At 49.2% G+C, this 25,170-nt stretch overlaps 2 protein-coding genes across 3 annotated transcripts in view; one reads left to right on the top strand and one right to left on the bottom strand.

Annotated features, from left to right (window-relative positions):
- Positions 1-194: 194 nt before the first annotated feature.
- On the top strand, positions 195-12,256 carry LOC309331345 (uncharacterized protein; the record flags this gene model as incomplete). Its single annotated transcript, XM_081843458.1, has 8 exons — positions 195-245; positions 673-1,483; positions 5,117-5,323; positions 5,466-5,636; positions 6,309-6,440; positions 7,921-8,093; positions 10,002-10,268; positions 11,495-12,256. 8 exons carry the CDS (start codon positions 195-197, stop codon positions 11,690-11,692), a joined length of 2,010 nt encoding a protein of 669 aa, XP_081699584.1. The 3' UTR covers positions 11,693-12,256.
- Positions 12,257-12,940: 684 nt separating this feature from the next.
- Positions 12,941-25,170, bottom strand: part of ABCB6 (ATP binding cassette subfamily B member 6 (LAN blood group)) — a 28,038-nt gene continuing 15,808 nt past the window's right edge. For both annotated transcript variants that reach the window (XM_081839761.1, XM_081839760.1), the window contains exons 11-20: positions 23,343-23,419; positions 20,661-20,724; positions 20,068-20,153; positions 19,823-19,880; positions 19,547-19,651; positions 16,727-16,901; positions 15,552-15,664; positions 14,463-14,557; positions 14,136-14,204; positions 12,941-13,846 (exon numbers count right to left, since the gene is read on the bottom strand). In XM_081839761.1, the coding sequence (XP_081695887.1) occupies positions 13,558-13,846; positions 14,136-14,204; positions 14,463-14,557; positions 15,552-15,664; positions 16,727-16,901; positions 19,547-19,651; positions 19,823-19,880; positions 20,068-20,153; positions 20,661-20,724; positions 23,343-23,419 (1,131 nt within the window). In that variant the 3' untranslated portion in view covers positions 12,941-13,557. The remainder of the gene's footprint in view (positions 13,847-14,135; positions 14,205-14,462; positions 14,558-15,551; positions 15,665-16,726; positions 16,902-19,546; positions 19,652-19,822; positions 19,881-20,067; positions 20,154-20,660; positions 20,725-23,342; positions 23,420-25,170) is intronic.

The raw sequence follows: 25,170 nt of genomic DNA, 5'->3' as shown, positions 1-25,170 counted from the left end.
ACAGCGTCGGGGGATGAAGTCGGGAGAGCTCTTTCGGCAACCCAAATACTTCGGTTTTCCCTAGCACAGGGCGCGCCTCCGTCCAAGTCATGCTCACCTTCATTCATTCATGAAAGAGGCCGTTGTTGCCTTCAGAAGCGCAGTGTTCAATATATACCGGCTGTGAACGTGGATTATTTCAATTCAGGTTTAATATGAGGGAAGTTAGTAACACGGATCCCACCCGCAAGGTCTCGCCCCTCCGGGTGTGAGCTGGAGACAGTCTTCGCATGAAAGGGCGGTGCGCACACTGAGCTTATGCTCAAGAGTTCTGTGCCCCTTGGAACGATGTTTCCATTAATTGGAACGGGAAACAGGAAAGTCACAGTAACAGCCCAAGCCTTACCGCTTCTACTCAGATATAAACCCTCGAGAATTCAACGGGCCAGGTGGGAATTGTTGGGTAAGATTCTACATCGACTCTTCTTTTTGTGTGGGGAGAGGTCGACCGGGATAACTCGCATGGGTGTTCATCCATGTCCTACCGATGGTTAATGATGACAAACACACTCTGCATACGTTTGGAGGCCCTTTTCTTCATTGTTGCTGTACATTTTTCAGGGCTGGGGCAGTTTAGAAATCTGAAAAATAAGTACTTATGCCTTTCCTTGCCTCCTTCCTCTTGACCCGCAGGCGCCCAACTTGGGGGGGGGGTCTAAATCTGTCCTGGTGGATTCTCGTCGTTCTCCGTGTGGAGAGCAGACAGGAGAGGAACCAGCCGCCCCGTCGGAGAGAAGCAGCAGGGGCAGCAGGGTGGGGCAAGAGGAGCTGCCCAGGAAGCAGCAAAAGGGGACGCGGGGCTGGGAGGGACGCAGTCCTTGGCTCCCCCCACCCGCAGCCACCTCCGTCTCTCCTCCTCCTCCTCCTGTCGGGGCAGGGCGGGGACTCGGAGCCCCGCTGGCCGGGCAGAGCGCGCGGAGCTGCTGCGGGGCGCACGGCGAGGGCTCCAGCCGCCCCATGGCCCCGCTGCTGTTGGCGCTGGCCGCTGCATCCCTCGCTTGGCCGTGCGCGGCCGCCCCGTCGGGGAACCGCTTCTCCGAGGCGCGGGTGGCGCGCTGGGCGGCGGCGGCGCTTCGGCACGTGGCGGCGGCGCAGTGTCCCGAGCGCGGCGGGCTCTTGCCGCGGCCGCAGTGCCAGCGCCTGGCGCGCCTTTCCCAGGGGCCGGGGCCCGCCGTCTATGTCTCCGAGCCCGCCCGCCCGGGCCACAAGGTGCGGGCGCTGCTGCCCGACGGCTGGGGAGACAGACCCGGCGCTCCGCCCTTCGTGGCCGGCCGCAACCAGAGCGGCAGCCCGCTGCGCCCCACCGGCGCGCCCTCCGCGCAAGACGCCATCCTCGTGCTGGACCCCACCCCGGGCGCCAACTTCGGCCACCCGCTCCTGCTCTTCTATGTCGACTTCAACGTGAGCCCGCGCCGGTGCCGGAGCCGCGACAGCCTCTACGTGGGTAAGTGAATGCCGCATCCTCAGGCCACGCGCGCCCCGTGGACGACCACTCCCAGCAGAGAACATATTGGCTTGCGCCCGTCCCATTCCAGGCTTCCTATTTCCTCCCGTTCCATGGTGCCAGGACCCAGATCAGATCTGGCATTTGTGCTCAGATCTGCCCGCATTTCAACCCTAAACTACAAGGAGCAATCCTATAGAGGAGCCTGATCCTAAGCATATGCAGAACGCATATGCAGAACCGCCCCCAGCATCTGCTCTGCTCTGTAAAGGCGTCCACATCAGATGACCCGGCATAAAAGAAGGTGGTTTAAAATAAACGTACAGCGGTTAGATATGAGATATAGTCATATCTGAGGCCCAGTGCCCCTCTGGTTTACAAAACAGGCACTTGCGCCTACCCTTCCCTTCCCCAAGATTCAGTATCCCAACTGCTGCACCCTGTGACCCGCCTTATCCTCGGGACATTCTTTTCTCACGAAAATTACTGACTGTGTTTATGCACCTTAATCCTCCTCCTGGTGTTCTTCCTCACGCACTGGATCACCTCTTCAGATATTTTGTAGCTTCTTATTCAGCATCGCTTGGGGCAGAGTGCCCTTTGCCCCAGTATCTTAAAAGTCAGGGAAGAGAATGTTGGGCGGGAGATAAACTGTCCAATAAAGTTTCCACTGAGGATGGGCTAATCTGGAATTAATTAAAAGCAGTTTTTATATTTGATTGATTGATTGAAAGCATTTATAGGCTGCTTAATATTAAAAAAACCTCTAAACAGTGTACAGAAATCCACAAAAAAAAGAAAATTAGACAGTATCCTAAAAACAGATAGAACATTAAGAAACAGCAACGCAGGAAAACCGTCATTATAGAATCAGGGATTCAGGAAACACTTGAGCCAAAAGATGCGCCTTTTCAAGAATATCAACTGATGGATGATACTTCAGGTATGGCAGAGGGAGAGACATTCCGCTGTGTAGGAGCAATGTTTGGGGTTGCAAGATGATGTCCTCCCAGATAAGACTGAGGAGTGATTTGGGGTCTCCACCTTGTGACTTGTCTCAGTTGCTTGAGGGATTTAGTTGCCTGCTCTGCAGTAATCCTGGCTCTTCTTCTTTGCCAGACACTGATTTCCATGGTAGGAGCTAAAAGCAGGGTAGGGGGTTTGGTGTGAGATGTGAGGAGCACCTGCTTACTACGGACTGGTCTTTGGGTTCCCTCTGATCTTATGAGCCAGTGAAATCTGGAAGGAAGGCTGCCTGGCTTCTCCAGCATCCTCCTTTCACATATGCTCCTGTTCTCATCTCCTCTGCCTTCCACACACATGCTTTTATAACTGCTATTGGCAAGTGCAGTTGGGACTTTCAAGGCTCCAACAGTGTCTTCTTTCCATCAGCGAGTTGTGTGTGAAGCTGTCCCTAGCTCAGTGTTTGTGTCAGTCCTGTATGCAGTGGCATCCTGAGACCAGCCTGCAGGGGTTACTTGGAGAATTTGGGATAGCCAAGAGAGAGGATCTACTGCTGGAGGGGCATCTCCAGTTCCCTCCTGATCCTGGGATGCGCTGGGGAAAACTCCATCCCTACAGCCTTGAGGGGCTCTCTGGAGTCTAGTGAGCTTCTGTAATCTCAAGGCAGAGGTGGCATCAGCGGAAGAGTCTGGTAGAGGAAAGTTAGAAGGTGCTGCAGTGCAAAGGGTGACAGGTGGGAGGCTCAGTTGGGTGGAATCTCTCCGGCATGACTGTCACTGATGGGCTAATACTCAGGGTGTCTTTCAGGGCTTAGTATGAATCAGGGTTTAGCCCTTTGAACACAGGAATCCCAGAATCTGTGATATAAGATATGTGACAGGCGGGAATCAGCCAAATACTTGTGCTAGTGCAATAGGATTCCCTCCCCGAATCTGATCCAGAGGGTTGAGGGGAACACCCAGAACAGATTTAGGGGGTGTGCAAAGGGGAGGAGAGGGAGAAAGCATTACATTGTGCAAGGAGAATTCCTTGCTCTTAGGCACTGAAAACAACAGACAGTTTATCTAAGCCCAGGGAGCGTTTCCTTCACATTAGTCTTTCTTGCTGATGTTGAAAAGTAGGATTGTTTCTCTAATCCTAAACTGTCTCACCTGGGAGTAAACTCCATTGAATTCCATAGGATTTGCTTCTGAGTAGACATAGTAGTGTGTGTTGGACATGTTTAGTTAATTAATTGATTTGTTCTATGTAAATGAGGAAATAAAAAAATTCTGAAAGGGGGGAAATCATCATTAAAAATAAATATATTTATGCATATTACTGTATATTGCAAGTCCCATATTAGAAGACATTTTCACTCATGTGGCTGAGACAACAGAGGAGAAATGCATCTTCTTTCTTTTAAAAATAATTAACCTTCATTATATTAAAATGATTAACTTTTTTTTTAGTGTGATTAATCACCTTTTTTTAGCCTATCAGAAATGTGTTTTAATCCATCAGCCTTGTGAATTAATTGGCCAAGCATTGCAGCCTAACTGACAACCAACTCCTTTCTTATCCTCTCCATTTTTGGAGGGAGTTTTATACCCCATACTTTACACCTCTAGGAGGAAATCCTCTTTTATTCTGCTTGGGGAGACAAGATTCTGACTTGGTTCTGCAGAGTTTACAGTAGAGATGTAGTATGCACAAGTGATTATGGCTTGTTGTTTTAATATTTTTACTGAAGTTTTAGATAATATATACAAACAAGAATGCAAAAAATATTGTGAACCCCCAGCAAACCAGGAGACAAATGGTCATAAACAGTATATAATAAGACAAAATAAAGAAAAAGAAGATGTATATTTTCTCTGGTCTTTTCACAGGGTTGAGGGTGTTGCACATGAATGCTCTATAAGCTGCTCACCAATCACAACTGAAGCAAAGATTCATTCCCATCACCTGTTCCACAGAATCTAATAATCTGTTGGAACCTTTTTGAACTCTGCTTGTTCCATGGAGAAATTAAGAAAATCAAGAAAATTAAACCATGCACTAAAATAAAATAATATTAATGTATATATAATAATATATTATTCTGTGTCCAGGGCAGCTTTCTACCAGCTCCATCTGGTATGCCAGCTGAGACCCTGCCTGCCTGTCACTGTCTCGCCAGAGTGGTGCATGCTCTGGTTATCTCCCACTTGGACTACGGCAATGTATTCTGCGTGGGGCTACCTTTGAAGGTGAATGGGAAACTACAACTAATCCAGTATGCGGCTGCCAGATTGGTGACTGGGAGCAGCCACTGGGCCATATAACACTGGTCCTGAAAGACCTCCATTAGCTCCTGGTACATTTCTGAGCACAATTTGAAGTGTTGATGCTGACCTTTAAAGCCCTAAACAGCCACGGCCCAGTATACCTAAAGGAGCGTCTCCACCCCCATCATTCAACCCAGACACTGAGGTCCAACACCAAGGGCCTTCTGACGGTTCCCTCATTGCAAGAAGCAAAGCTACAGGGAACCAGGCAGAGGGCCTTCTCAGTAGTTGCACCTGCCCTGTGGAACGATGTCAATGAAATAAACAACAATCTGATTTTTAGAAGACACCTGAAGGCAGCCCTGTATAGGGAACTTTCTCAGCAGGTTTTATTCCAGACATGTTTGTTCTTTGCCCGCAGGCGGCTATGAATGCTTGATTCCAGCCCAGAGGAGCCGCTGTGAGAACCAGCTGAAGCGCCGACCGGGCCGTGGCAAGGGAAGGAGCCAGCGGTCTGCAGGACGCATCCGCCGCGAGGAGCCCCCCGTTGGTCTCTGTGAGATCCATTTCCTGCCTATGGTAGTGGTGGCACAGGACCCCAAACACCTGCAAAGGCTGAACTGTGTGGGTAAGTCCCTGGATTGGACGGGCAGTGGGGTGGAACTGTCAAGGGGCCCCCATGACAGTTCAAGGGTCTGTTGGGGTCTGCTCCATGGGCCTGAGGTTCTTTCCCCTCCTGCCTTCCTGCTACACTTCCTTTTCTTTCCCAGATCTCCGTGGATACAGCCCCTGCCCGGAGCCCCTGCCCCTTGCGAGCTCCAGCTCCACAGCCGCTTACTGTGAACTCAACAAGAACACACGGCGATGCCACAGGCAGCAGCTTCCGCTGTACAAGTCTTGCCGCATGTACCAGACATGTGACCATGCTGTGCTGATTGCAGGTGAGAAGTGGTGCTTGGGGGCTGCAAGGATCTGCTGGTCCTGGGAATCTGAAGCCATCAGCGGTGTGAGGTGAATTTTTTCCTAGGGTAACAGTTAGGGCCAGAGGCACCAGCTTGTGAGGGCGATTGCGGGAGGGGGCGGCATTGTGTGAGAGAGAACATCACGCCTCCCTCCCTAAGCCGGGCAGAAGCTTCCTGGGCTTTGGGAAGGAAGTGCCAGGCTTTAATACTTCAATATTCTAATTTAGTGGGGACATTTAGGGAACTAGCCTAGTCCCCCAGTCCACTGACCGCACACCACTGCAAGCCATTGCATTTGGCCAGCAGATGGATGAGGGTGAATCTGATTGGAGGCTCAGCCTTGTGCTGCGTTAGCCCATTGGTCCACCTAGCTGAGTATTGGCCACTCTGATTGGCAGTGGCTCTCCAAGGTTTCAGACAGCGGACATGCCCAACCTTATCTGGAGATGCCGAGGATTGAACCTGGCTCTTTCTGTGTGCAAGTACATGCTCTGTTACTGAGCTACAGCTTTGTTCTACTGGGCATGAGCTTAACGGGCCCCTTGTCTCCTTGAGGGGCAGTGTTAGTGCTCCTATGCTCCTTGCAACCAGCTCCAGCCTCTCCTTCACCACATTTTCCCCCCTGGATTGCTTACTGTGCTTCTCCCCCAGGTGGCTGGCAGGAGCAGGTCACCTACCCCCGCCATGCGCAGAACCTGCTGCTCTTCTACCAGATGCTTCGACGGAACGGCTTCCGCCAAGAGCACATCAAGGCCTTCTTCGCGAGTGAGGGGCAGGCCTCAGGTACCAGCATGAAAGAGAGCTAGCTGTCGGCTGCAAGGGTGGGACAGGCCTCTTGGTTTCCTTAGGGGGGTGGGTGACTTGTCAGTGCCCATAGGTAGGGCTGGGCGATAACTTGGTTTTCAACATTGTGATATATCGCCAGCTAAATATTGTGATAGACTGATATATCATGATGTCTAAAATAAGGAGGAAGGAAGAGATAAGGAGGGGAGAAAGAAGCAGTCGAGATACTTCACCCGGCCCTACAGCTGAGCAAGTCCCCATGCCGCTCCTGCTCAAGCGAGCTGGAGGTACTTCCTTAAATTTCAGCATCAGCTAGCTTCACAAAACTGTGCTTTCTGCTGGCTGCTTCCAGGTGCAGACACAGGCACACACACACACACAGAGAGAGAGAGAGAGAGAGAGAGAGAGAGAGAGAGAGAGAGAAGGGAGGGAAGAGTACCTTCTCATTCAACTCAGGGAGACACAGAAGCACTGGGTGGTTTCCTGATTTTTCCAGTATTGTGATTTTTGCATAATGTGTGTGTGTGTGTGTGTGTGTGTGTGTGTGTGTGCGCGTGTGTGCGTGTGCGTGTGTGCGCGCGTGCGTGCGCATATACACACACACACACACACACACGATTCACAATATATTGCTGGGTCATTGATTTTGAAACAGTTATTACCATGTGGCCAGAAACCGGTTTTGGATGATATATCAATATATCCCTCCAGCCCTACTCAGGGGTGTCTGGATGCCATGAGCTGCTCTTCAGGGGCAAGACTCTGTTCCTGGCACTTCCTTCTCCCTGCCACCAAGGTTCTGAATGGGGGCTGTGTGTATTGCATTTCAGAGTGTCACCCTACTTGTCCATCCCACTTGAGAAAAGGCTGGGTGTGAATGCATCTAGCCCTGGTGAAATCTCACCTTTGGGTTACATGTCCCTGCAAAAATTACAGGCCTGCACGGTGTGGACCAAACCACCTGTGGGGCATTTTGCAGAGTGGGCTAATGAGGGAGCCTAGCAAATATTCCCATGCTGCTCCCAACTCTGGCCCCTTCCCAGATGAGCAGGATGTGGTGGCAGGGAGCAAGTGGCAGTAAGAGGAATGAGGATGCCACGGGGAAGATGTTCCCAAACTGTGGTCAAGCTTCTTTCAGGTAGTTCACATTAAATAGTCAATTGAATTTTCATGCTTCTTCATTTTTCTTTCCTTGTGTTTTATTACATTACAATTTGAATCGACAGAACACAATAAAACACGTATAAGGACTCGGAATACATCTTGAAAAATCAGGCAGCATCTAGCATGGTGTATTCCAACTGGTACAACAGGCATAAAAAAACATTAAGTGGTGTGCCAAGACCAATCATTTTTGGGTGGTCTGTGGGGGAGACTGCTGCTTTGGTGTACGAGACTGGAGTGGGTTGGAGGGAGGAGACAGGACTTTGGGACATGGGATTAGCAGATCCCTCTCTCCCTCTTCTTTTCTGGACAGTGACTGTGGAGATGGGCGACGTGCACCCAGCCACCGAGAAGCTGGCCATTCGCTCCCACCTGGCCCTGGTCTGCAGGAGCCTCCACTGCGCCGACTCGCTGGTGCTCTACCTCAACAGCCCAGCAGCCAGCGATGGCACCATGCTGCTTTGGGATGCCAACCGTAACGGCATTGTAAGTGGGGGGTCAGGGCTGGAAGCGAGGGAGAGGCTGTCTAAGAGGAGCAGAGCAGCACTTGTCCATGGAGCTGCCAACATTGGCTGTCCCAGGCACTCGTCTCTCTACTCCCATTATGAAACATCACAAGCCATTTCTGTATTGACTGATTGATTGAATTTATATACCACCCTATACCTGGAGGTCTCAGGGTGGTTCACAGAAAAGATCACAATATATAAAATCAAAATAAGTACAATAACCCAATAACACCTCCCCCAAAAGAGCCACATTTCAAAAGGGTATAGGAGACAAAATGAACCTGCTGTTGTTTTCTTGTTTTTTGAGGATTTTTTTTTTAAATAGCCAAGCCAAGCTGATCTATCATCATTGTTCAGGTATGATGGGAATGGTCCAGTTTTTTTAGCCCTTTGGCCTTAGCTATGATAGGAGGAAGGTTCTATCCCATCCTCTGTCCCCACTATTGATATCAACCCAATCCTACTGGAATTTTGCATGTGTAGCCAAAACCCTCCAGAGCTTAAGGGTGGCTGGGGTGTGCATTATCAGAGGATGGTGGGGTGGCATGATGGATCCAGGTATGACATCACTGTAGGAGGAGAGAAGGGTATGTGCCTCTTCCCTCTCCCCCTCCCACCCCTCCTCTGGTGCACAACCTCTATAGGTGAATTAACGTGTGGGGGCACAATAAATACAGTACCGCACAAGTTACAAAGTGGTGCTGCTTATTTCACAGCAGGGATATCATCTCTTGGGGCACATCTCTTGCCAATTTATTGGGGGGAGTAACCCACCAGGTAAGTTAGGCAGAGGAAGAAAGAGAGGAAGAAATACATCGAGGAAATGGTCTAAATTAGTCCCCATGAGCAATGCTATTAAATATATTATTTTGTCCAGGAGTCTGTGGCTCTGCCCAGGAATTGTCTCCAGGTGAATTGAGACAGCCATATGCTGACCCATAGAAATCCAATAGGAAACCTGTCATGGTGTTCTTCACTGCTCCTCACTTTTAAAAAGGTAGACTTTTGATTCCGTGACAATAGCCACAGCCACAGGCCACCTGCCCAGTGGTCAGCCAAGCACTGATGAATGTTGCTTGTTGGGAAAAGCTACAGGTTGGTGCAGAATGAAGTAAGCAGCAGCAGCAGGTTAACTTACAAGTAAAACCGCTTGGAGGTTTTACAACAGTCAAGCGGTATATGCATCTTGTTAAATGAATGAATCCTACTTCATCATGATCATCCAAAAAAGGACCTTGGCTATTGATGCTAATGTCAGCTGCCTAGCCAAGCAGGGAATGGGGATGCTAACGATACAATGCATTTATCACATGGGGGTAAGCCAATATCAATTGCTTGCAGGGAGCAGTGAAGTCGGGGTGCCAAGTGAACCCAACTGGGGCAGGAAAATGCGGAGCGGCTGCCTAAGATGCTTGTGCACACATACAGAGCGGCACCAGCCCTTCTCAAAGGCCTGCATTTGGCCATTTGCCAAGTTTCCTTTGGGGTTTCCTAGGCTGGAAATGGAAAGTGAAGTGAGCCACTTTTGGCAGTGGGGTGAAGGAGGAGGAGAAGGTCATCCCACCTGTCCCAGCATGTCCTGGGAAGCCCGACTGGAGGAAGGAGAGATGCTGACAGAACTGCAGGTGGAGGCTGCAGCCCTCTCCTCTCCTCTGTTCCCTTCAAAGGGCCGTCCAGCTCTTTCATGTGTGCCTGCAGGGAGAAAACAACACCGGCCTTTGCAGTGGGTGCTCGCCCTGTCTTGCTCTTCCCCATTTAATCCGCTCCTTTTAACTCCCAGGCAGTGGAATCCCCTTGATCTCCCAACTGTGGAGCGGGGAGGGGTGTGCTTGTGTGTCTGTGACCAAGGGGCAGGTGCTGATGAGCTGTCCCTTCCCTGCAACAGGCAGATCCTAAGGAGCGGTACCCCATCTCGGAGCTGCTAGCAGACTTGGAGAGCTGCAACGCTCGCCGGGTTCTCCTCTTCCTTGACCAGAGCTATCCGGGGCCACTGACGAAGAAGCTGCGGGCATCACGGCGCCATCCCAACGTGGTGCTCATACGTAGCACCACCACCGCCACTGCCACCACTACCGCCAGCGGTGGGTCAGCTTTTGCCGAGTTCTGGGCCGGACTGCAGCCTGACCAGTGCCTCCTCCAGCATTTGTTGCCGGTAAGTGCCATGGAAGGAAGGTGGGCCGTGATTGTTCGGAGTCCAAGGCGTGGTGTTTGCAGAGCATAGGAACATATGGAGTCAGGCTAATTGTCCAATGTTGTCTACTCTGGCAGTGGCTCTCAGTTTTCATGTTGCCTGCTGTCAGGTCCTTTTAACTGGGGACATCGGGTTTCGAACCTGCTACCTTCTGCATGCATATGCTCTGCCACCAATTTATGGTCCCTCAAGAGATGGCAAGGATGCATTTGTTTGTTCTGGACATAAATACCAGGAGGCTCAAAATAGTGACTAGGAAGCCCATCCTCAAATTGCTTTTGGCAGGTGGCATTAGCAACAGGTGTCTCCAGTTCAAAGTGGCTGCTTCTAGTGGCAGGATCACTAACTGGGTGGCAGCACTCCCTGGGCTCTACTCCCAGTTCCAGGGGAGGGGAGAGGGGAGTAGGGACATTGGTGTTTAGCCAATTAACATAGATGAAAACTGGCCTGTGCTGTGCAGCAAGTTCAGGGCAGATCACAGCTCCTGGTAAGGCCAAGCCATCTTATGCACCATCTTGCAACCAGTTTGGTTTCTCCTCTGTGCGTAGGGAAAGTGTTGGGAATCAATTGGGCAGCACAACAGACTGAGAAATAAATGCTTAGGTGTAGAGGCAGCGATGCTGAAAACTAGAACTTGGCAAATGGCCAGAGCCAACCTTTGCTCATGTAACTGACACACAGGCCATCTGTGATGACAATTAGAGAATGGCACCTGAAGTTCGTGGAAGGTAGCTTGCACTAAAGGAGTCTTTTGATGTGCAATATGGCACATTTGGAAAGAAAAACGTGTGTTTTATTACATCCCACCCAATTAGTTTTACTGCTCAAAAACAGACCATTGCCATTAAAAGGAAAAGGAGTGTACATTCAAGGTAGTTTGAACTGATTTTTTAATCAAGTGAAATGGATCCAGGCTAAATTGGTTAATTCCAAGTGATAGCACAGGGTTGGATGCAACAAACTAAAGGAAGTCACTGAAACTTAACCATTTTTTAGAGCACGTGGAAGCCAGCCAGGCAGCCTTAATTCAGTTTGCTTTACTGGCCATCCTTACAGGCCAATTGTCTAAGATAATGTACCTGAAACACTGATGTGTTGGAAGTGCTATATAAACATTAATGCTGATGACAGATTGAGTTGTGGCCCAGGGCAAACTTAAGTGAAGCATTCTCTCTTGTTCCTTGCAGGTGGGTCCATGGTCTGCAGTCTTTGGCTCGGGCACCCCAGCCCAGCTGCTCAACGTCTCATTAGCAGGGGCACCCTGCCACTCTGTGCCACCCCTGGGGGAAGAGGAGCGCCAGCGCCGCTACCAAGGCTGCCAGAACCTCCCCACCATGTTGTGGTACCAGAGCAGGCACCAGCAGCTGCAACAGGACGACGACTGAGCCTCAGCGGGGTGCTGCCTTGGGACTTTCCACTGACCCTTCCCCCACACCTCATGAGGTTCTTCTTGGCTTCGGAGAACATGGGTGGCGTTAGCGATAGCTAACAGACAGGATTGTTGCTGTGCAAACTGCTGCACAGGACCCTCAAAAACCGCTTCCGGCAGCCAGAGCTAAAAGAAGGCAGGTACACACACACATATATATAAATATATATATAGCCAAGCCTATTCTGGCATCTTCAGATATGGCCAAGCATGCGGACGGAAGCAGTAGGGTGACAATCATTGCTAGACTAGTAAGTCAGAGCACCACAGAAGTATGGGAAGAGCAAGTGGGGAACAGCAGCTGCCCTAATGCAGACACTGTGCTGCACAAACACCCCCCCCCCAGAAATATGGCAGTTTCCTCCCCCCCACCCCTTTTACTTGGGAGCTAAAGTTGAAGAACTCTTGCATGTAAACCCTAAAGCACCCTCTGCTGAGAGAGATTGTGGGAATGGGTTATGTGCTGTAAAACAACCAGACCCTTGAATAAAAGGGCCACTGTTCTTGGCTTCCTCCTTCAGTTGCTGTTTTAACTTGTTGTGGTGCCTTCTTGGAGTTAGAAGCAGTAAGGCAACAAACTAATGTCTGACGCTGCAAAGATAAAGCTGAAACTGATCAGAACTAGGGATTGGCTCCTTTCCACCTCTGTGTCTGTTACTCTCTCCAGCGCTAGGTCCATGGATAGTTCTGTCTAAAGATCTAGGGGCAGAATTCCCAGAGTCTTGGCCAGGGCCACCATCGCTTGCCCACGCAACCCAAGACTGCCTGGAGCTGAATAGCTTTACAGTAGGAACCCTTTAGGTCCTTCTGAAAGCGGCCTTCATAGAGCCACCAAACAGAAAAGCAGCTACCTGGGCTGATAGAAAGACGTTTCTTATTATTTTTCTGTGCCCTGCTCTTCCTTTCTACCCTGTCTCTGTGACTCCAGGTCCCCTCTTGTTTTTCCATGTCCTTGTAGTCAAGGGATCCAAGTAAACCACACCCATTTGAGAAGCACTTTCTCTCTGTGCTTTCCGTTGTGCAGAAGTGAGAAGGGTCTCCATCCCATCTGCCTGCCAGCCAAAACTCCTTTGAGATAGAGAACCTGTTGTTGTCAGCATGACTCCAAGCTCCCAGCATGGCCCAATAAGGATGATGGGAGTTGTAGTCAACCCTTTTCTAATCCTTCTCCCCCGCAGGCAAAACTAGAAACGGGATCCAGCGATCTGAAAACACTTTTTCGAGTTTATGAAAATTAAAACGGGACACCTCAAAATCAGAACTTACAAAAACACACACACACAGCCATTCTGCAGGCTTCTCCCTCTGTGGTTGTATACAAAGTGCTGGCAAATGTTCACGCATGCCCCCCACCTCCACACTCCATTCATCTTTGCAAGGGAAGACATTTTGCTGGGGAGAACAGTGGGGCAAGGCAGCCCTGGTCCCTGCCTCCCCCCACCCACCACCCTTTCACAATTCCCTGATAATACACCTGGATCACCAAGCAACAGCTTTCCCAGGAATGCTGGCAGTAGCTTGGAGAATATACTCTGAAGTTGCTCTAGCACTACGGGCAGGTCCTGCTCATGAAGAACTGCATGCTGGGAACAGTACGCAGACTGAAGTCTTCCTCCAGTTTGGTCTCCATGGCTTCACTGCTAACTTGGTGGATCATCTGTGTGCTTTGGGTGCCTGAGCATTTCCCCCTTTATGCCATACAGAGGAGGTTCAGAAATCTAACAGCAGAGGTGGCAGCTGCTGCCTTTTTTGCTTCGAAGCCACATCCTTGCAGGATTTGCTGTTGTCACTGTCAGCTGCTGAGTTGTTCTCGTTGCTTGGCTATGATTCTGTGCTTGCCTCTGTTTCCTCCCCCTCTCCCTCCTCTTCCTCCCCCTCTCCCTCCTCTTCCTCCCCCTCTCCCTCCTCTGTCTCCCCCTCCTGCTCCCTCTCCTCTGTCTTTTCACTGGTTGCATAGGCAGAGCCTTCCTCGCTTCCTGCTTTGGTCGAAGCACTGGCCTTGCTTTCTGCAGTTGACTCAGCACTGATCTTGCTCTCCACCTCCGTGTCACTTCCTTGTTGCAGCCACATGTCAGAGTAGATGCCACCTTTGTCCACTAGCTGGTCGTGCCTGTTAAAGGGGCAGAGAGAGTTAATTTCACAAGGTTCCATGCCAGGTATGCCCCCTTCGTCCCTCAGAAGCATCCACAGACCCACAATTTGCTTGCCTTCGTTGTGAATCCTTTTGAAGATACACAGCCAAACCCTGTGGCCATTCTGCTTGTAAAACTCTGACGGCCTTAAAGGGCTTGCGATCTGCATAACTTATACAGATTGCAAAAATTAAAAATCCTTGGCTGGATTGCTGGTTATAAATCTTACTTTATAATTTTTAGCACTGGGCATGGCTAAGAGCTTACCTTCCTCGCTCCATCACTCGGCCATCCTTGATAACTAGGATTTGATCGGCCTTGATCACCGTGGAAAGCCTGCAGAGAGAGCACAACCACCAAAGCTGTTATCAAGAGGGCAGAATGCAGTAGTGATCCCTCCCCAGCTCAGGACTCTCAGTATAACACACCATGTTAGAGCTCCCCAGAGAGGGAAAAGGAGTCTGCCTGGAGCTATCGCTGCAAGTGAGGAACTAGTATTTAGGCTCTCCTCTTCCGAAGGCTGCAGCATCCCTCTAGCTGCTATTATGCTGAAGCCCTGAACAGAAGCTCCTGTGGCAGGATGCTTGCCCATACCTGTGAGCCACGATGATGGTGGTGCGGTTCGCACACACTTTAGCCAGGGATGCCTGGATATTCCTCTCAGTCTTGGTGTCCAGCGCTGATGTCGCCTGAAAGTGATCCCAGAATGCATTACAACAATAGAATTATACAGTTCTAAAACTGCTGCAATTACAAAACAGGTTCAAAATGTACCAGAACATCAGTTGCAAACTCAAGGCAAAGCAGTGGGTGGATGAAGGTCGGGGACTCTTGACACTGATTGCCAAGAATGGCAGAGAAGATCCCTTGGGTCAGGTGAAATGGTAAAGAAGGTCTCCAAGTAGCTGAATAGCATCGTGGTGGTGAATGGGGGCTCCCAGATTCAGGAAGGCTGAGTGCTACCCATTCTCCCAACCATTTCCAGGGTTTCAGCTCCAAGAAAGGAGAGCATATGAGGAAGGGGGCAAAGGGCAGATGACGGCTAGCTTTAGGAACAGGAAACGAGTGTGACCCACAGCAAAATGTTACAGCATGAAATGGATAGTTCGGTCCATCCGTCCTCACCCAAACAGTCAGCCAGCATTTATTGCCACTGAGCATGTTTTGGGGTGCTTTGTTTTTGTTCCCTTATGGTTATCCCCCCCCCCCCGAACTACTTGGTCTCCCCCAGGCAAGCTGATACCTCTCCTCCTGTGCACGGGTGGCATAGTTCTGGCTACATAAGGAGAGCCACACATCCATGAATTTCAGAAATAGATGGAAGAAACTGGACCAGGAACAATCTACTTGGGAAGGCTTCCGACCAAGGCTCCCGTCACTTCATTCCAGTTCCCTTCCCCACCCACACCACATTTTTCCAATCTGCCAATGGTCAGTCAGCATTCTGTGCCGACTTTGCATGCTCAGTCCTTAATTCAGTTATTTCTGGCATGCTCTCTCCCCTTCAGATTTTGTTTGCTTATTCCTAAATGATTTCCATATTAATGCAAACTTCGGTGGTTCTCCTGAGCCTGAAAGTCCTCCCCCCTCTTTTGTGTGGGTGATAGTGTTTTGGCAACGTAAGGACCAGCAATTGGAAAACCGAGATTGCTCTGTGTGTGTTTGATTATTTGCCTTCTTCACCTCATCAAAGAAGAGGATCTGGGGGTTCTTCAAGATGGTGCGGGCAATAGCGACTCGCTGCTTCTCCCCTCCACTCAGCTTCAGACCTCGCTCGCCAACCTGTGTATCATAACCTGCCAAGTACAAGTGGACAAAGCAAAATCAAATGCTGTGTAATAGAGAGTGACTACCTGTGACTTCTGCTGTTCAGGCACTGGGAGTGCCTTGGTTCTTTTGGCCACTTACAGCATCTTGCTACACCTCCCAGGTCTACTGCCAAGGGAGATTTGATATAGACACTTTTAGCAAACCCAAAGTCTACTGGCCGGGGCGCTTTAAAACAGGAAGGGATGGGACAAACTCTGAATATCTAGTTTCGGAAGCCAATCCTGATTGCTCTCATTGCCCAAAGGTCCTTCTATCAACTGCTCTTACAGGGTTTCTGGGGTGGGAGTCTGGACTGCCACAGACCTTGCTCATGTTAACAGAAGAGAAAAGCTTTTAGAAAACATTGAATAGGATTCCACTAAGTTGTGTGCGTTGGATGACGTCCACTCACACAACAGAACTTCCTCCCCTCTCCTCATGCTGCCTGCCCCCAAAATCTGCTCTGGAGAGTGGGGGGAACCCTTGTAATGGGTTCAGTGTGTGTGTGAAGGACCAGGAGTGTATGCGGCTGGGGGAGAAGGAAAAGTCCCATTGTGGGAAGTGAACTCATTCCCTGTGCACGTATCCCACTGAATTCGACCCATTGAGATGAGCATAGTCTGTAAGGGAGACCCCGAGAGGGAGAGGGTAAGAGCCAGGGGCAGGTCCTTTCGGTTCAGATAAGAACCCAGGAAGCTGCCGAATGAGGAAGCAGACTGTGGGTCCCTCTAGCTCAGCCCTGCCCACACCTGCCTTCCCCAGTCTGGCCACTTGCCTTCCCTGGCCATTGGCCAAGTGAGAGAAGGCACTCACTGGCTGCTGCTCTCCTGGATCTCAGGTAGGAGCCTCTCTGTCTCAGCCCTGCCTGGAGAGGCCAAGTGATGAAACACGGGGCCTTTCGCATGCAAGGCATGTGCTCCACCAGTGAGCTGCAGCAGAAGAGGAGGCATCCCGATAGAAGCATCCTGGGTTTCACAGCATCCTACAGGGTAGATTACGAGCTTGATGGCACAGCAAGCATAAGCCAAAGGTGGCAAGCAGCCCCTTACCATCAGGGAAAGTGAGGATGCGTTCATGGATATTAGCCGTGATCGCCGCCTCGATCACCTCCTCGTCGGTAGCATCGATGCGTCCATACCGGATGTTGTTGCGAATGGTATCGTTGAAGAGGACAGTGTCCTGAGGCACCACACCAATGTGGGAGCGCAGTGAAGCCTGCTTGGCCTGTGGGGAAAGGGAAATGGGTGGGTTGAAGTGGGGGCAGGGAGAAGGGAAAGGAAGACATCACCCAGCTAGGAATAGCATACAAACACACACAAAGCAGTGTGGTGGTTATCACAGCCTTATGGAGAGTTTAGCTTGAGGCATCTGCAGGGTGGGTCTTGTCACTATGAACAACCATGATGTTATACCTTGAAGTGGGGGCAATTTCCCAGATTAGACAGCAGCCACCACCCAACCCAGTGCCCTCATTTATGGTCCATTCTTGATGAGATGACTTCTGCTCATACACAATGGCGGAGGAAGAGGAGTGCGGGGGGAGTGCACTGCCCCTGGCAGTGCGATCCTGGTGGGACATGCACCAGCCCCACCCCCACCTGCTCTCCACCCCTTGGTGCCGGAGCATGAAGCTCCGCCACTGCTCATACATGATCTTGCTCTCCATAACACCTGCAAACGTTTCAGGGCTTCAGTTCCCATTGGTCCATGCCCTGTAGTTTCCTGCTGAAATCATGTAACTTTTCAAACTCTTTATGATCTGGGTTGTTGTCCTTTGTCCTGCTTTCGTTGTGCCGTAGCACAAGACTTGCCCGTCCTGAAGGCAACGGGGGAAGCATTGCAGAATGACAAATAAATGGTGGGTGTACAGTCCAGGGTAAATCTACTGCCAGTACGCTATAGCGACATGCTGCAGAATACACCCGCGGAAGGAGTCACCAGTCTAGAGGGCCCAATAACACAAATCCCAGGGTAGAACTTGGAGAAGGATTATTATTTAGCAGCTTGGCCATTCTCTGGACATTAGAATTGTAACCCTTTCAGTGCAAGACACATTCTGTGATTAATCTCTGTTGAGCTGAGCATCATCTATACCCTACAGAGCTCCATGTCAGGGGCTTTCCTCACTATAGGAGATGTGGAGAAAGGCAGATGATGGCAAATGAGAGTCACACAGTCGTTTTTTTAATCCAAAGAGCTGATGGCACTTTGAATGAGCAAATCACCACTTGTGATGTGGACACCTGCTCTTCTGTTGCTTTTGGTAAACATGTTTTGCTATTTTTGGGAAATTAGGTGGAGGTTTGTGGGGGGAGAATGATTGGATTAGAGAGAGAAAAGAAGTGTGTGCCCCCCACACATGGGAATGGATGCATCTTTCAAGCTTCCCTCCACACTCTTACACACTTGTTTCCCGTGCCATCTACCCTGCATATCAGCATCCATTGCTTCCTAGAGATATTTTGCTCCAATGACCAGTGAAAATAAGAACCCTGCAGGATAGGTTTTTTAAAAAAAATTAAAAACCCTAGTGGGGGAGGCTAGGAGAACCACACATTTCAAAAGAGCAGACAGCAAGCAGCTGGAGCAGACATGAAAAGAGCAGCTGCCCTTCAATCCTCTCTCCCCCCCCCCCCGCCCGCCAACCTCAGACCCTCATGAAATCCTGGCACCCAGATGGGGCACCTAGGACTCTCCCCAGATATCCTGTAGCAGTTCCCCCAGTGAGCCTGGGTGGCCAAAGGAGAGGTGGAGGCAGTTTGCAGCTGTGCCTTCCCCAGCACAGCAATTTCATCCGTCCCTAAATGGAATCACACGTCTCTGCTTTGCTGGGGGCAACCAGCAGAAACCAGAAATTAAGCATCTGGGCAGGAGAAGTCCTGAGGAGCAGAAGGAGAAATGTATGCCCGTGAGTGAGTGAGTGAGTGAGTGTACGCAAGTGGAAGGTGGCAGAGCCATTCAAGGGCTACTTTAGCCCTTTAGGCCAATGTGGGGGAACCTTTTAAGCTTGGGGGCCAAATGGCAATGGCGGGTAGGGCCAGAGACGCAAATGGGCCGACCAACACATTTAAATGTTATCTTTCCACAATACAACCATATGTCAGGAGTGCTCTGATGGTGTTTCCTGCTTGGCAGGGGGTTGGACTCGATGGCCCTTGTGGTCTCTTCCAACTCTATGATTCTATGATTCTATGATTCTATGATTCTATGATTCTACTCTAGTTTCTCCACACACTCCCACACTCCCCTCTGTGTCGTCCATTCAGGCAACCAAGAAATATCTTCTCAGCAGTCAAAGGACATATTCCAGTCAGGCAAAAACACTCATGGAGGGTGCAAAGTGAAAGACAGTGAAGGATATGGCCTGAGGAGAAGGGTTGTTGCCTGGGGAGACTTCTGAGGGCCAAACAGAGAAGTGCAAAGGGCCAGATTTGGCCCCCCTGGGACTGAGGTTCCCCTTCCTTGTTTTAAGCAGAATAACATGATTCCAAGGATGCCAGCTGCTTGTTCCTTTGGATGACACCTCCTTCCTCCCACTCGTCATGTCAAGAGTCTTGTCTCCATTCCGTGCTGGAAGACTCTGGCACCTCACTAATGAAGCCTTCGGAAGGATTTCAACATTGTGCTCTTCCATTCATTTCATCTGTGCAAGCATTGCTACTTGTCAGATGGAACTATTCTCCCCCTTTCCCTTCCCCACTGCCCACTGTACTAGGGGTGCTCCTGACCACCCTCCAAAGCTAATTCCAGGGGGCAGGGTGGGGTGGGGGTGAGGAGAGGGAAAGAAGTCTTTGTGCAGGTATTCCACTGAGGGGGCTGGTTAAGTGAATCCCACCTCTCCTATTGCCACAACATAACAGCCTCGTTACCTTGGAGATATCCTGCCCATCAATTCGGATGCAGCCTCCCCACACATCGTAGAAGCGGAAGAGCAGGCGAATGATGGTGCTCTTTCCTGAGCCAGAGGGTCCCACCTGGGCAGAGAGAGGGGGCGAGGAAGGGTCAGTATGGCTACAGCCAGCAGGAGGAACGAGTAAGCAGGGGAAAGTGCTGGGGGGCCCCTTCCGTGGGACCTGCCACTGCTCCCATTGTAGCAGAGGCAAAAGAGGGAACGCTGTTCATTCTAGGCAAAACTCTCTCCTTACCAGTGCAAGGGTCTGCCCAGGCATCACTGTGAAGGAAACATCACGCAGGACTTCCCTCCTGTGAGGAAAGTGAACAAAAAGCATCTCCAACATTCCACTGAGGCCCACCACATTTTCCTTTATCCTTTGAGCATCCGCTCCCCCTGTCACCTACCACAATCTCTTTACTATCTTCTCCACCCCCTGTTTTCCTGACTCACTACCCAGCCAGCCAGCCACCCAGCCCTCTGGACCTTCCCCCTTACCCTTCCACATAGCCAAAATGGACATTTTCAAATTCCACACGTCCTGCCAGAAACCGAAGGTCTGCAGCACCTGGTTCATCCTTCACCTGCAGGTAAACAAATCTGTGACATCATGCATGGTCTTGGGCCTAACTAGGCAAGCCGTGTGTGCGGAAGCACAGGAGCTGCTGAAAGGGGGGGGAGTGCAGGGTCAGTGGGTAGAGGACGTGGTTTGCATGCAGGAGGTTATGCCAAAAATCCCCCTCCCTTCAAATATTACAAGCAGTCAGAGAAACACACTCCCTGAGAGGACATGGCCATCACAGCAACACTCTGAAGGCATGAGCCCCGTAGATTAATTGTAAGCTGTGTGAAGAGCAATTGCCTTTTGTTTTCCAAGCACACAGTGGCCTGTGAATTTTGGTGCTTGAGCACAACAGGGATTCAGCATCATTATCCCATTTCTGTCTTATCACCCAGTCCAGACAGTGAACAATCAAGAGAGAAGCCACTTCCAAAAAAACCCCTTAAGTTGCTGGAGGGAAAGGAAGAGGTATCTAAGAGAGCATAGGCTAGCAGCTATTCACAGCAGCATAGATGTGGCCTAAACTCACTTCTTGCTCCTCGCTGAAGAGGTCAAACATGTTCTCCATGTCAACAAATGAGCTTTGGATCATTCTGAAAAAGAAAAAGACTCCATTGGACCACGCAGGGCCAGGTAGTGTGGGCGCTGCTTAAGGTACTAAAAAGCACTCGGAGGCACAGGTGCGTGGCACAAATGTGAATAATATTTGCATATGCTAATGCATGAGTAGGCAAACTAAGGCCTGCGACCGGATCCGGCCCAATCGCCTTCTAAATCCGGCCCACGGACGTTCTGGGAATCAGCATGTTTTTACATGAGTAGAATGTGTGCTTTTATTTAAAATGCATCTCTGGGTTATTTGTGGGGCATAGGAATTCGTTCAATTTCCCCCCTCAAAATATAGTCCGGCCCCCCACAAGGTCTGAGGGACAGTGGACCGGCCCCCTGCTGAAAAAGTTTGCTGACCCCTGTGCTAATGTATATGTATTTAAGCTGCCCCTGAGCAAATTTAAATGACTGGGCATTTCACCAGGACTACACTTTGTAAGTGCCCCCAGCTGTGGTTTTTGAAGATTTCACTTTTGTTTACTTTATTATTTTATTATGTTTGTTTATTCATATTGTTTTATTCAGTGTTGCTCAGCTCACGTTATTAAATTAGGTGAGGTTAATGTATCGTTTTTATACAATGTTACATATGGATTGAGGTTTTGTATTTACTGATATTTTATCTGTCATCTATCTATCTATCCTAACGCATTTTGAAATGTTAGCCTTATTGTTCATTTGATAATGTTCTGAGCTACTTTGGACACAGTTTTGTGTGAAAGCAGCATACAAATAAACCAATAATGATGAGATCTGGGGTGCCTGGGACAAAAGACTTGAGGCTTGGGCCTTTGGGCACCCCCTGCTAGGTGTCACTGAAGTGGGTGTGGGTCTAATTCTCTTCTCTGGTAAGGAAAGAGAAGGGACCGGGGAAGCCATGTATTTGCACTCCAAATATGGCAATCAATTAGACCCCAAGCATGAAAGCAAACCCCATCTGTCACACCTCCCCCACCAGCAAATGTTCCCAAACCTTTAACACATGTTCACACTAAATGATATCACACCTCCTTTGTAGCCATCTCTCATACTTCAGAGGATGGGGAGGCTAAGGGGCAACCCAAACTCTTTGGAGGTGGGGGAACATCTCATGACACAGTTACTAAACGCAGGCCTCATTTTCAAGTCTTATTTCAACTTCCTAGGACTGTGTTAGTCTTTATGGTGTTCTACCTTTGTTGCTAGGGCTGTAAAGAGATGATGCAAAAGGGATCACCTTTGCACCAATGAGAGAAACTTTTGAGTTTGGCTCAATATAGTGGTATGAGGGAAATGTGGCTCATTACTGGCTTGGCTTTTGAGAAATCAATTTAGTATTGAATTTAATACTCTATTCATTATTTTGCACTTGGCATAGGCAGAGGGCCTTTTCGGTAGTGGCGTCCACCCTGTGGAATGCATCCCATCAGATGTTAAGGAGATGAGCAATTACATAACATTTAGGAAACATTTGAAGGCAGTTCTGATAGGGAAGCTTTTTATGGTTTAATGTTTTACTATGTTTTTATATATGGTGGAAGCTGCTCAGAGTGGCTGTGGAAACCCAGTCAGATGATGATGATGATGATGATTTTAATATATTTAATACATGCTGGATACAGGCCACATTTGCATGTCACAGCAAGACTTTCTGTGCGCAAGCAAAACTGCACCAGATTTTCTCCTCCAAAACAAACCATAATCCTTGGCTTACCATTATGAACAAACCAGGGACGATTATTTGTTTCATTCCCATGATCTGTAGCCAAAGTTTCTTTTGGCTTACTGACTGTGGAGCAAAATGAACTGCAATCTCTTATTTGTTCACAATTTAAGCCAAGAATCAAGCCAGGAGGAGCAAAGGAGTCCTCTTAGGTGCATTTACAGTGAACCATTTTACTGTAATGTGCAAACAGTCATACCGTATAATTTTCATCTTACATAGCCCTTCTCTTCTGGTATTCAATTTCTATTCAGAAATATACCTGTCCCACTTAAAAAAAAGGGTGGGGGGCTCGTTGCTCTCACCATATTCAGAAATCCTCCTTATAGTTTTCAAGCAAAATATTAAGGGGCAATGGACATTTGCTTGTTCTCTGCCTATGATGCCCTAACTCAAACAGGGCTCTGCCCTGCATTTCATGCATCTGTAAAGAGTTAATACATTCCCTGGGAGTTTTCTGTCTTATGGGATAGCAGGCCTGGTTGATTTAATCTGCTGTTTAAAGTCAAGTCTCAATTCCAGAAACCAGTCTACGTGCTCCTTTTTCCTTCTGGTTAAGGCTTCTCACATCTTGTCTCCATATCTGTTTGCTTCACATTACCTCGTCAGCCTCTGTACAACAATTAATTGACAAGTGGTTTTCTCTATGGATTATGGTTTCCTTCAGACACAGATTTTGTAGCCCTGTATGTGGTGGTACTTTACTGTTAGGCAAACCTCAGTCTGGGAGGTAGCAGCATGGAGACGCTGCATTGAACAGGCTTTCATGTAACACTGTCCAATTTTGCAATCTCTCTGTGTGTGGACAAAGTCTCTCAAATTTCATCAACACATGCCTCTCTGCATTCTCAAAATGCCTAAACAACACTACAGAACAAAATAGCCTATGGAGTAGGTTACCTGTAATAGGTGCCAAACCAGTTCAGTGGGGTGTACAGTTGGATGATGTATGTGCCAAAGAGAACATAATCGCCCACCTGGAGGGAACAGAGATGCAAGTCAGAGCCAAAATGATGATGTCTCCCTGTGGCAGAGTGTGGAAGCGCTTTGTCATCTTGTTTTTAACAGTCCAGCAGCTCTTCAAGTCTTTGTACAAAACTGCATTAGAGATCCCTCACCCCTTACTAAGGAAAGCAAAATGGTAGCTGTCTTATTGTAACACAGAGCTGGATCTCCACCCCCCACAATCTCTCTCCTCCAGTGCCCAATTTCCCCTCAGGTATAAGGTATGTTTCTGAGAGAGAGTATTGCGATAGATTTGCACTACACTTCTCAAGTCCAACAGCCCACCATTAGGGCCCAGTCAGCCGTAACTCTACATGCATCTGAGAGGGAGCTGGTTGTTGGGTGATTCTGGTGAAGCAGAATGATAAAGGCTGATAAAGGTCAAAGCCTTGTGCAGCACATAAATTCTTGCTCTCTGACCAACGAAAGCCCCATTAAGCCCCTCTTTGGTTTATAAGCCTACTACAAACTCAGACACACACATTCCTCCCACAGCCCAACAAATCATGAGAGCTAGGAACAAACGGGCTAAAGATGATAGGATGTTTGTTGTTGTGCTGCCAGGGAGATTGTGTTCAACTCGCTCGTGCAAGGCGGGGCCAGTTACAGATCAGGTTTGAGCTGGCTGTTTGTGGAACCTCTGTGCAATTCAGACCTAAACCTAGTTTTCAGAGCCAACGTGCACCTGACAGAGTACTGCATCTGCAGGACTTCATGAAACCACAAATACAGTAGGCAAACAGGCCAGATTGAAGGCTAAAGCCCAGCACTGTGGCCAAGGCAAAGTCTATTATTCAAATTAATTTCTTTTATACTTAACCAAGCTCTGTTTTCCTGTCATTCATATTTAACTTGCCTTAGATCTAGGAGTGAAAGGGCTCCCTCATCTTATGTCTTAATACTGCATCCCTTCCATTACCTCCTCCCCACTTTAATGTACAGTATATACATCCTTGTTCTCTCACCATCATTATGAGTGCGCTCCATGTGGGAATGTGTGTTTTCACATCTGGAGTACAAACCCAAAACATGCTGGTCTCTTTCTTCTGATGTTGGTGGAAACTAGCTCCCATTTGGTGAGGTTCTCCCCCACTCCCCTTTAGATCTCTTAATTGGTGACAAACCTTTTCCAGCCTTGCCTCTTGCTTGTGATTGCTTTTGTTCTCAAAGAGAGGTCTAGCTCTCCAATCTGGTTTCATTTTAAGCTTCTGCACCCTCGGCTGCCCATTTTTCTCAGCATGGGTTGAGCGCTGCGACCCTTCGGTCTCCACACAACTTTGAAATTCAGCAAAGGCTAATTAGCCCTTCACAAAGACTTTTGAGAAACTGCCAAACTCTTACGTCCTCCCCCCCAGCCTTCCCTTCCCACAACTTAACCAGACCACGTCCTGCAACCTCCACTCTTGGGTTCTTAGGTGGCGCAAGCTTGTCCGCCTCCACAGCTCTCCTTGCAGCCTCTCTCCTGCTCACTTGCCTTTGTTGCATTTCACAGAACCGAAAAACACACTGCAAATACCCCCCCAAAATGTGTTGAGAAACACGTGCCCCTGTTTGTTTGTTTGTTTGTTTGTTTGTTTGTTTGTTTGTTTCTGTCTGTCTGTAGTTCAAGCTGCGTCAGAACACTCTACAAAGAGATTCAAGACCACTGCAGAGGCTTCCCTTGCCTCAGGAAGGCCAGTGGACTCTGCCTGGCAGCTGTAACAACGGGGAGAGTGGCTCTCCA

The sequence above is a fragment of the Podarcis erhardii genome, assembly GCF_964252035.2.
Source record: "Podarcis erhardii genome assembly, chromosome: 1".
Classification (NCBI taxonomy): Eukaryota; Metazoa; Chordata; class Lepidosauria; order Squamata; family Lacertidae; genus Podarcis; species Podarcis erhardii.
The sequence above is the reverse complement of the archived record's forward strand: the minus strand, read 5'-3'. Positions and strand labels throughout refer to the sequence as shown.